The sequence below is a fragment of the Parasteatoda tepidariorum genome, chromosome 2 (assembly GCF_043381705.1).
Source record: "Parasteatoda tepidariorum isolate YZ-2023 chromosome 2, CAS_Ptep_4.0, whole genome shotgun sequence".
NCBI classification, from domain to species: Eukaryota; Metazoa; Arthropoda; class Arachnida; order Araneae; family Theridiidae; genus Parasteatoda; species Parasteatoda tepidariorum.
The window spans coordinates 17,346,581-17,359,769 of record NC_092205.1 but is presented as its reverse complement, the minus strand read 5'-3'; the positions used below and the strand labels follow the sequence as shown (position 1 = coordinate 17,359,769).

The window sequence follows — 13,189 nt, the reverse complement described above, 5'->3', positions numbered from 1 at the left end:
ATTTATTCAGTAATTTATAATTGACCTAAAAAGAGCGAAATCTGTAAGTCTGTATACATATTAGAAGAGTTTACAATTTAAATTGAATTTATTTTCAATGATTGTAGAATGACAGAACATTTTCATTTATTGATTTTATGAAAATAATTTATAAATAGCTTAATTTTCATTTAGTTTATACATCCATGTTAAAATAAACCACATATAAAAAGTGTGAATTATATTTCTAAATCTTTAAATATACAGATTACTAGTAAATCAATACAGTGTGAAATGTTTGCATTTTTTAATTATTTTAGAAAACGAATGGTTGTTTAAAAAATAAACAAGATATGAGAAGAAACTAATCCCATTTATTACTATTTACAGACAATAAGTTTACACACTTGAGACATCATAGATATCTTTCATCTTTGGCTAAGATGGCACTGAGCTCTTTAGTTTTTAAGCCTCCTTCTTGTAATGTTTTTAACAAAAGCTGAACCTAAAAAAAGGAAACATTATTTTAGTGTATATATAGTGGGTGTTCCGTAGTGACAACCCATACATGTTAAGAATTCTACTAAAAAGAAGCAAAAAAATATGTACTCAGGGTTTGTAAACTATTATTTTTTTAATGGATAATATTTAATTAGGAAAGATAAAAAAATTTAAAATTGTGACCAATTATAAAGAAAAAAAAAAGAGGGATTAAAATAATCACAAACCAGTTCAGTGATTGCCTTTTGTCCAAAACCGCTTTCAACCTTCATCTTCAAATAAACTGATTTTCGATGATAATTGTGTTAATTTTATTGACTTCAATAAAGTCTTATTTAGAATTTCAAAATGCTTTGTTTTTTTACCATTTAAATATTAATTTGTAACATGCATAATTTTTTTTCTACTTGACAAGTCTCTAAAATAGACATTAATCTTTAGATATCTAAATACTAATCACACTCCAATTTTTAGGCTAGCTGTTCAAGGTCAAGATGTTATAACAATTTTTAACATGTTTAACTTGTTAACTGGATATGAGGAAATATTTCATTGGGCATGACAATATTTTTCACCATGGAAATTACATGGGGTGTGTAGTGGTGTAGTTTTAATGTATGTTTGAAGGGAGTAATCGATTATCTCCTAACATATATATATATATAAAAATTGAATAATTTAAAATTTTTTATATCTACATGCTACTTACCGTAGAATAATTCATTAATCAAGTATATATACAATTTCAGAGGGGGTTTTGTCCCCCAAAGCTACAGCACTGGGGGTGTAATATTACTTACAGTTATGAAGAAAAAAGTCCTCTTAGTGAAACAAATTTAACAAAAGTTTATTCCTTTGTTAAAAGATTACAAACAATTTTATTTTGTATTGATTTAAGAGTACATACAAAATTTAAGAATATTTCACAAATAAGATATGTTGATTTGTTTTACATATGACAAAGAAAATATAAAAATAAGCATATTTTTAGTTTGTACACTGACTCAAATGACTAGCTAGAAACTAACTATACTTTAATTGTCAGAAAGCCATTTATAATATTAATAATTATATAATCAATTAAAATTATATTAATAATAAATATAACAATAAGAGTGTTAAAATAATAAAAAATGATTTTTGCCACTTAAAACGTAGCGTTGAACACAGAAAGTAAAAGTGTGGCAACATTTGTTCATTGAAGGTTAGGTTTACTTAACAAGGGTTTAGGGCAGTTATTAACAAAGACTAATTATTGGTGCAGTTTGATTAAAATTCAACTTTATCTGCAAAAAAAAAAAATATTAAAAATGTTTGCTTCTTTTTTTTATATTTCTAATGGTAAGATTAAAAGACAATTACAGCAATAAATACAAAAAACCATATGTAGAAAAAAAAAATAGAGTACAAGAGAAGCAGCTGTAATGATAGTTTTTGAATTCTAAAGACCCTTTGCCTCTCTTAAACTAACTAAACTAAATTAACTAAAATGAGGTTAAAAAAATATTTCTAAAATAAAAACTTAAAACTTAGCAAAATTTAAATAAGACCAAAATAAATATAGTTGGTGCAAGTAAATGCAGATGTAAGAGTTGCTATTGTAAGAAATGTTTTGCAATATACAACATAATTTTGTATGGAAATATTTCTAAAAATTATTTAAGGTCTTCTAATTTATATATCACCTATGCATGCATTAAAAAGTGTCTCAATAACAAAATTATTAAATTGAAAAAAAATTAATAAAACATGATAAAAATATAAAGAAATAATTAATATTGAATTTGACTAATAATTCATTTTTAATTCTTCTATATATTATATTAAATAAGTCATACAAGATTATTCTGAATATTTACACTAGTGAAAACACAAAAATTATACTTAAAGAACTAGAAACATATAAATATTTTCCTCATCAAAAAAATATGTATCCAGATTTAATTTAAAAAATATTCCCAATTTTTTGTAATAGATTGCAAAACTTTCATTGCAATTTTTTTTACTTCTGTTTTATTTATGAACAAATATAAAATATATTAGAAAACAGTTTTACTTGCAGAAGTTAAATGCAAATAACTGCTTTAAACACTATTACAATAATAAACAAATCAAAAGTATTACATGAAATAATTCAGATAGTAGTAAAGATGCATAATTCGCAAAAAACAATTTGTTTCGCTTCTGTTATTTATGACAGATCAAATTTAACCGTAAGAGTGTCTGGTTACTCTTAACTTTGTTGCCTCTTAACATACTTTTCTTTAATATTGAAGACAATCATTTTTGTAACGCATACGTTTCTAATAAATGTATGTAATAATGTATAAATATTTCTGAAAATTTATAACATTTATGTACAATTTATAAACATATTAACTGCAAAATATCTTATAATTTATTACTATTGATATAAGTTGAAGAACTAATCGAGCATCAAAGCATTTATTTCAGAATTTGTACCGATTTGTCTGGAAAAGTATTGGTTTATTAGGTACTTTAGACCTAAGTTTAAAGCCTTTTCCCCGATTTTTGAGTACTTGAATAATATTAATTGATTTTCCCAGATTAATATTACTTATCGCAGAAACCTTTATCACCAAAACCTTCTGTTAACTAAGTTTGATTTTTCAATTTCTTTTTGTCTACTTAATTTAATTAGATGTATTGCATAATAGTAAGTAAATAAAATAAACATATATGTCAATGACATTGCTAAGAACAGTTGCAAGAGTGTTCTGACCACAGATTCAAAAAATATTTACCAATGAAAAATCAAGGCTTAATTCATTGTGGCACATACCACCTGTGCACTACTGGTACAGTAGGACACACCCTGGCACACTATTGAATACCAAATATAACAGAGGTACCTTGACCAGGTTTGTAAGTGGTTATCTAATGTGTCTCTCCTTCAAGGGTGGCAAAAAGAGCTTTCCAATTTGTAAAAATGCAATAACCATTCTGCTTCATCCGAGCACATACTGGACTGCTTTGGACTAATAAGAGGTGATCTGTCATTTGATCCCCTGACCATTAAGGACTTTTTATATGTCAACAACCTTATGGAGTATAGCTGACTCCGTCAGGTTTCGAGGATTAACCAAACGCATATAAAATAAGACATTAAAAATGTTATATCAAAATCAAACAGTTTTATAATTTTAATGTTGGGGATCTCCAGTTTTATTATATTCCAACAAATAAGGACCAACAATAAATTAATGAAAAAAAAATGCATTGTGTTACCTTAGTAGTCCTGAATTCACGAGGGGCGAATTCAGTGCTTACAAACAATATGCCACTCTGAAGACATCTTCTGGCAAGCACACGAGCAATACAAGCGACAGCATCATTATCAATACCACTAATGTAAAACAAGAAATAAAATCTTTCAACAGTTATTTAACAATGCACAATCATTTTAAAAATTTAATTAAATGAAAATAATCAACTTATATTATTTTTCTTTATTAATGGTTGACTTTTTTTGGTATGGTGACTTTTCATACATTAAAAATAATACGCTTATAAATATATTTTATTAGGAAAATTATTAAATTAGACAGAATTTTTTTTTTCTTAAAGTAATTTTTAGAAAAAACTAAAAAAAGCAGGTTTATTAAAAAAATTTTAAGATAAGTTTTTTTAAAAAAATAGTACCACAGTCTATTAACAATATAAAAAGAAGACTTATTATATTAAAGACTTATTATATTAAATGTATACCTTAATTCTCTAAATAAACTTACTTTTCATTTTAATTGGTGAATTGTAATTGTTTATAATTGCATCATGCTTAATAGCATATTATTCAGGTATCAATTATCAGGTAACATTTTTGTGGAATATAAACCTATGCCTGCATTTTAGGAACTATAGCAATTGTTTAGACACAAGTAGAAGATATAATTATAAACTAATGACTTTAACCTAAAGTAATCTCATTATGTTAATGAGGAAAATTTTAATGTTAGTGAAAAAACTTTAATAATGCACAATTTACAAGCATATTAATAAAACTTCTCATGGAAGAACTACTAGAAAATTATAAAATGAACGCATTGCCAATTCTTAAATGTATGCAAAATGCATGCTTTGATAGAACAATCTTAATTTAAAAAATTTCATTTAAAATTATTTTGAATACCATTATATACAAATAACTTTATTTATACATAGAAGTCCTGATAATTGTTTTATTTGAATCATAGGTACAGATGAAATTTGAAACAATTCTGCAATAATTAACAATGCAATAGTTTATATATACAGTGGAGCATCGTTTATACGACGCCGAAGGGACCACCGAAAAACGTCGTATAAACGATAACGTCGTATAATCGATTTTTACTTCTAAAACTGAAACTAACTCTGTTTTCAGTTAATTTTAATGTTTAACGTGTTGATTTACATAAATTTCTAAATTAGACAAAGCAAAACAAACAAATAACCAAAGAAGAGAAATTGCAGTGAGCAATTTGAATGTATGATACCTTTAATTATATTTTCTTGCTATTTGTCTCTACAATGCTTTGAATAGCGAGTTGAACTTACTGCTTTCTATGATGCAATTTTAGATTTCTAATCATGACCAAATCTAATGGCTGAAGCGCACTTGTGCAATTTGCAGGAAAAAAGAGAGCTTTTACATTTTCCAAAATAATTAGTATCGATGGGTGCGCTGGACATTGGTCGATGAATAGCAAAATTTTTCGTTTTTGCCTCTTCATAACATTGTCTAGTTTTTTCAGTCATCTAGTAAAAATTACGGTCGTCATCCAAGCATTCTTGTTGGCACCCTTTTCTGTATCATTCATGTTGGCAAATTCCGCCCTTTTTTAAAATACACAAGAAAAAATAAAAAATTAAATAAACGTGAACAAAATCTAAAAACCGACGTATAACCGATTCTGTGCGTCGTATAAACGATTTATTTTTACATTAAAATGAATAGGAATGATTTGGGACCACACTAAAACGTCGTATAAGTGATCGTCGTATAAACGATGCTCCACTGTATATATATAATATGTATAAATGAAATATATATTAAAGAAAAAAACTTAGATTGAAAAATATAAAGTACATTTTTCACTGATGTAGAGATTCAGGGGTCTGTCTAGGTTTTTCTGAGAGGTACCTATTTTGTGAAAATTTAGACATAATTTGTGAAAAATTAAAAATTATATTAAAAAATCAACACAAAAATATGGTAAAAAAAATATGAATTTATTGTGTCTTAAAGGATACAAAAATAAAATTTTAAGAAAAGTATTTTGTGAAACTACCGTTTTTCCTAAAATTGAATTTGTGAAACTACCGTTTTTCCTAAAATTGAATCTGTGAAGGTACCGCTAAACGGTGGTAAATTCGGCCTGGACAGACCCCTGAGATTGGAATATATATTATTTGTTTTAAATTGTTTTCCAACTTAAATCAGACAAAATCTCTACCCATAACCAAGCAAACATTTTAAGGAAAGACTTAATAGGATTGTTTTACCTTTTAAGGTGTTTCTTAATAGCCCATTCTTTAGTACTAGCTGAAGCTATTTTACGACCACTATTGTGGTAAACTTTTGCTGACGTATGTTTAGCACTTCGTTCAAAATGCAACCTAAAAATAGTAAAAATTTACATGAAAACTTTGATTAACATTTAGTTAACAATAGATAAACACAAGAAAAATCATAACAAAAAAATTATTAATTAATATGAACTTTTTTTAATATAAGTATTTCCAGTGATTGAAATGGTTTATACTTTGTAAAATCTAAAAGCATTTTGTAAATATTTCTGACTTTTTCTGGATAACCAGAAAAAGTTTTAATGACTCTGAATTTTTATGTAAAAAAAAGGAGAAAAAAAAAGAGACATTGCAGCAAAGTAACTTGCCTTTTACTAAACACTTTAATATGATTTTTAAAAAATTATACTTAGATCTTACAACAAAAGACATTTTTTAGAAGCTTTAACAGCTATTATAGACTTATTGCAAACATTAAGTTACATTTTTCACTTAAATTTTATAGTTTTAAAACTGTCTAAAAAATAGCCATCAATATGTTTTTTTTTTTTTTAAAGATCAGTTTTTCAAAGGATATTTCTGTTCTTTAATATATCACGCCAACTACAATCACCAAGGTTACAAATCAATATATATATATTCAATATATATATTCAATATATTGAATAGCATATAAAAATAAGTATTAACAAAATTGCTAATTATAAAGAAAATTTTGTTAAAAGAGTTTGTCTGCAGTGCTGTTCCATAATATAAGAAATAAATTAGCTTTTTGACAATTTTTCATTGTCAGGTCATAAACCCAGCCCTACTTCTGATAAAAGGTTTTACACCCCTAAGTTGTAGGATAAATTATTATAATTGTTAAGAAACAAAAGAGATTCAAGTAGGTAAATTATTAATTGATTGAGTGACATTCAAAAACTTTGNATATATATATTCAATATTCCTTTATAGCATCAGGAAATACAAAATTTTGTGCTATATACTCAGGGAAAACAATAAAATAGTTAATGATTTAGAGGAGGGTCAACAATGACAAAAAATTAAAGCCTGTGACTTCAATCAGGAAATTCACTAAAATACTTAATCATGACGTTATGTATATTGGATTACTTTTAAAGATTATAGACAATTTATTTAAAAAAATAAAATAAAAAGTAATTTTAACATGTACCGAAATGTAAATGATCTAAATTAAATGATTGAAACTAATGATTTTAATAATTCGATTTTTTAAAAAAATAAAACAGCATTCAATTTAAAACATTAATGCAAAAACCAATGACAATGATAATTTGTTATGCTTTAGATTTTGAGAATGAAAAAAATAAAATCTTTCTAAAACAATCAAAACATTTTAAGTTTTTAAACCAACTCTTATAGAATTTCCAAACATGTAGCAGTTACCATAAGAGCATTTAGAACGCACATTAGAGAGAGTTATTTAGAAATGGATGTGCAAATATTCTGGGTATCTGAGCTCAGAAAATCTCAAGTTTCTATTTTACCTTACTTTATGTACAAAGTGACACACCTTAACAGACATAATTTATTTGAATCCACGTCTTTAAAATAATTATAAAAATAAAGGAGCGAAAAAACACTATGAAAGTTAACACTTAAATTTTTTAAATAAATAATAAAAAAAATAGCTGTAATTGTAATGAGAGAAAAAATGCTGAAGTGTAACTGAAAAAAACCAGGTGTCTTCTATCATACCAAAAATAATTTTTTTCTCCATATTACCACAAAACTTAACTTGTGATAAAGATGTGTTGTGAATCAAACAGAAAAAGAACACATATATAAAATTACATTACACACATAAATTAGTGAATGGTCCCCAGTGAAATGTTCAATCATTGAACTGCTAATTCAATACAACTATTATGAAGATGCAAATACAGTAGAGTGCCGATTATCCAAACCCTTATTATCCGAACTGTATCCGAATTTGTTTTTTTTTTTTTAAAGTTTAGAATACTTTTTAACCTATCGACAATTTTTCTAAATTGTGAAGAATAAATAATACCCTCTACATCTGAAGACCATATTTAATTTACAACCTTTTTAGCAGTTTTCTTATAGTAGCCATACATACATGTATTGTGATACAGCTAAACCTACATACCCCTTTACAACAGAAAATTATCTTCCAAGAATGCAAGCTTCATTTTGATAGTCTACAATGGTTGGAATGCAGAAGGAGTTTATGAATTAATAAGTTCTGAAGTTCTATAATTAGGGAATGGGTAGCTGTAACTTATGGCTAATAATTAGTGATTACAGTGCTTGGAATCTTAAATCTTGGAATAAAATTCTTAACAGAAAAACAAACAAAACTGAAGTTTCTGAACCAGTAAATCTTTCGGATGAAAATGATGAAATTGTTGCTGAAATTTTGAATGAAAATCGGAACTCTACAGACGAAGTGAAAGAAGTAGGTGATTAAGTTCAAGATAGTGGATCTTCTCATATAGAAGCATGCAATCCATTAGATTTCGCAATGAATAGCAAGTCAAAATGAAGTTGATCCAGTTCAGTTGATTTATTTAAAAAGAATAAGGGATAAATGGCTGCTAAAAAAAAATGCGTCTTCTTTGAAACGAGATCTTTGCTGGATTTCTTTTGCAATGGAAAATAATGAAAAATGTTTTAAAATCAGTAATTGACAAAAAAATTATAAAAAACTGAAATATGATAAAAATAATTCAAAATGAAAATTTAAAAAAAAAATTAATTAAAAATATTTAAAAATTGAAAAAGGAAAAAAATTTTAAACATGCCGGAGCTATTTTAGATAGTACTGCCAGTCCTAAGCCTACAAAAGCTGCGAAGGGAAGTTAATGCATAAATAATAATAATTTACACTAGATTTTAAACAACTTTCCAATTATCCGAACCATGTTCGGTCTCGAGCAGTTCGGATAATCGGCGCTCTACTGTATGTAAAAGTCACCAAGTTGGGAAATTCATAAAAAATAACTTTAGTTAAAGAAAGTCTCTATAATTTAAAAATTTAATATTTTATTAAGAATAGTAATTATGCTCAATATTCAAAATAACTAATTAAAAAATTATATTTAATAATTTTGGGATAAAAACACAACTTGCAACGAAATATTTTTTGCCAAAAGTAAATTAGTTTATAGTCCTTTTTCACCAATTCATCATTTTGATAATTCTATGATCAATGAATTCTTAATATCAATTGTCTTAAATAAAATGTTACTAAATTAATTAATTAAAAAGTTATTAATTAAATTAAGTTTTTGAAATGACAAATTTAAATCATAAGATTTGCTACTGCAAAAATATTTGTCCCTGTTAAAATATTAAATAAGTGAAGAGTTCTTAAATTGTATTTCATCAAAATATGGACTGAATTATTTTAATATAAAAAACTCTAGAGAACTGAAATTTCTGTTTGATAGGTGGAAAAATTCCTGGACAATACCTGGTTTTGGGGTAAAATTATGTTTTACTATGTTAATTTTCTGACCTCCTGAATCTCATTTTCTTCAGTTTTTACTGGTACTCCTGATATTTAAGGTGTGTACAAACCCTGTATATATAACATTTTGGTACACACTGACCACTTATAAGAAAAAACTGCAATTTTTTAAAAGGCAATTAAAAATTATCAAATAAAATATTGCAAACTGTAAGAATTAAATAAATTTCATACATCTTGTATTTGTACATACTATACTATGTGAAAAGATAATTATAAAATAGAGAATTTTTCTTTAGATATAAAGTATCATATTTTACAACTTAGAAAGTCATTAATGACATGAATTTTATAAGATAATTTTTGATATTTTATTAATACAGATGAATAGTGAATACAGTCACTATAGTGAACTTGGGATATAGCACTTGGTTGTATGGAACTTTTTTAGTGGTCCCATCTGAACTTTTAGATAATATTATTTTAAACACTTATAGTGAACAGTTGAGAAATTTTTAGTTTGGTTATAAAGAACTCGAACTTCAGTTCCGCAATTTTTTTTCAGTTATTTGACTTTTAACTTGCAGGTATACACAGTTCACCCCCATTTAGAAATTAATAAACTGTACTCAGCTAGTATTTCTACTTCCAAAAACGACTTCTGTGTTGCAGCACATGGACAAAGGCATTATTCGCAGCCTGAAGTCCCACTAGAGAAGAAAACTGATGCATGTTTTAAGAGCTATAAAAAAAAACAATGCAGATACAACATATCTCTTCTAGAGCCAATCGTTTTGCTAGAAAAATCATGCAGGCAAGTAACACCAATAACAATCCGCAAATGTTTCCGCCACGCAGGTCTTTCGAAGGGTTTAGAAGAAAGACTCTAATGTGGAGGGTGGACATGATGAAGAAAATTTACTTATCACTTTGTGGCTAGAAAAACAAGGAATAGACATTTTTCAATATACAAATAAGACAATAGATAATTCCTAGAGATGTTACAGAGCAATTTGAACCTTTACCGATGACGACATTGTCTCCGAAATTAAACAAAAGAACTAAGCTAAGGAAGAAAACTTATTAGAAGAAAAAAAAAATAAATTTCAGCATTATCAAGAATCTGAAGTAAAATAAGCAGTAAATATACTGAATAAGTTTTTTTTTTCGACAGAAAATGTGGATCAGAAAATCCTGAATTGTAAATAAGAAAATGAATGAATTCTACTTAAAATTAAATTGTGTTCCATCAAAAATCCCTTGTTTCTTTCATAAAATGTAAAATTAAAACCAATTTTTAGAAAAGAAGTTTTTCTTCTCTATCTAAAGTTTACATTATCATCTATTTCGTTTGTTGATAACTTTTTTAAACAAATTGTATCTAAAATCAGATTCACCATGTTCAATAATTCAACTATCATATGCTAAGAAATATTATTAAAAATATTTGGATACATTGAAACATTGTTTATAGCCGACATATTACTGGGTTCCCAGATGGTTCACTATAGTGGGGTTTGACTGTATTCTAATCTGTGCAAGAGTTATTAAGGAATTTTTATGAAAGTTTTTGTTAATGTCATATGTCAATATTAGTATATGTACAGAGGCTTTATAGTTTCTGAGTTCCTATTTGATATTTTATGGCATACATGATTATAGATTCAATAAATATAATAACTACGTAGGATAACAATTCTGAAGTATTATAAGTGAAACAAACAATGACTTTACTTGTTCCAGAATACCCTATTGGGTGCATCAATTGGATAGCCATTTGGCTTCACCTCCAGTAGCATTTGTTCTAGATTTCGTGGATTCCTATTTATATATTCTTGGTTGAATTTATCATTTGCACTCATAGGGTTTTGAATCTTCACAAGATTTTCTGGATTAATTGCTATAAAGAAACAAAGAAGAGCAAAGATATATAAATAAGTAGTTAACTGTTTTCAACATGAAGTTCAAAATGTGAAAAAAAATCTCAGTAATTTTACAGGTAAATGATTGAATGAATTTTCAGACAAATAAATTTTATTTCATGTAATCTAAATGTTTATAAAAGGTAAAATTGGAATGTAATTAAAATTTTATATTGAATTGTTTTTAAAAAATTTCTATTTTAATGACAATTAGTTTATTAAATTATTCAGTAAGAAAAAAGTCTATCAACCATTCTTTTTATTGCTCTAATTTCAGATGATTATCTAATGAAATAATGCTATTACATGTACCAAGGTAAGAAAATCACCATAGGTATCAGTAACAACAAACAAGTAATTTTCAAAATATAAATATAAAAATTAAGCAGATAAAAGCCTATGTTATATTTGTACTCCTTTGTAAATACATAATTTAATTCAGCAGGTATTATTTGAAATTAATAATTATGGGGCATTATGGCAAAGGTAAAATCAAAAATATAATAATATATATATACAGGTACTGTGGTAATAGGGTTTTCACTGTCCCTGAAATGAAATAATTATTATGTCATAGAACTGGATAATGGCACTTGGCCATTCCAGTAGTTGTGGATGGGAAAAAATATGGAAATATCTCCCCAACAAAAAATATGTAGACAGTGGGTCACATGCATAACTAATCACAACTGAATTTTGGTATAGTAAAATTACAGTAGAACAAAAAATGCATGTATATTAAAATAACAGAACTTTACAACATATAGCAAATCAAAACAGTTTAATTTTCACAATATATGTAGCATTTTTATTCTTATAAACTTTAAATCCCTTGGAATGGGCACTGTTCCTTGGAGCTTTTGATTACCGTAAAATACAATTTGCATTAACCAAAGTTTGAAGAAAATAGACATGGAAGTAACGTGGTCAGCATTGACTAGAGGCCGTCTTTACTTCCCAGATATGTCCATAAATCTGAAGATGGGAGGGCTTCAAGCCATTTCAGGGGATCGAACCCTAGTTCAACACAATGGCAAATCGAAAATACAAATCAATTTATTTAGACAATCTAGAGAATTCATGAAACACAATAGAAGTAATATACAATAAAAATAACTTTAAGATTTGTTTAGTGTAAAATATTTTGCAGAGTAACAACTTTAAAAAAGATGTTTTATAAAAGATTGATTGCAAAAAAAAAAAAAAATTCATATAATAGAAGTTGAAAAAAAGCATCGAACAAGCCAAATAAATATCGATAGTTGTGGAATGAAATACTAATTGTTGAAAACAAACACTCAAAATGTATTGAAATTGTAAGCAGTTTCGTTGCTTACTTTCTTTTTCAGGAGGTGAAGGTTGGAGCTCTTTAGGATAAGGATATTTCCAATTAAAACGTCGATAAAAATTTAAAAACAAGCCCCGAAATAAAAGGTTTTTTGACATTTTAATATGAATTTACTTTAACAAACAAGTTTACATGAAAAACAGCATTGAGAAACAAGGTCTTTACCTGCTTATTTCTGCATGCTAAAAGACTCGCTGATCAGCAGCCACTTCAATGTTCAAAAAGTCCCGCAGTGGTTTGATCGTTAAGACATGGTTCCCAGCAGATCACCGAAGTCAAGCATCACTGACTACGGTCAGTGTGCGGGTGGGTGACCACTTGGATCAGTCTGCGTAGGGACCGAGGGTGTGCGGTATTGGTCCTCGTTAAACTGTGCTACCGTAAAGTGCTCGACTTCGCGCGCAGGTCGTCGGGCTACCGAAGCGGGGGTGCCATCCCCTCCGCAGAGGATCA

General features: G+C 27.3%; 1 protein-coding gene across 1 annotated transcript; it reads right to left on the bottom strand.

The window, feature by feature from the left end:
* Positions 1 to 333: 333 nt before the first annotated feature.
* LOC107444506 (mitochondrial ribosomal protein L18) lies at positions 334 to 12,913 on the bottom strand. The gene is made up of 5 exons (XM_043048822.2): positions 12,726 to 12,913; positions 11,201 to 11,366; positions 5,986 to 6,099; positions 3,730 to 3,847; positions 334 to 484 (listed from the first exon to the last, which is right to left on the bottom strand). Exons 1-5 carry the CDS (start codon positions 12,832 to 12,834, stop codon positions 395 to 397), a joined length of 597 nt encoding a protein of 198 aa, XP_042904756.1. The 5' UTR covers positions 12,835 to 12,913; the 3' UTR covers positions 334 to 394.
* Positions 12,914 to 13,189: the final 276 nt, after the last annotated feature.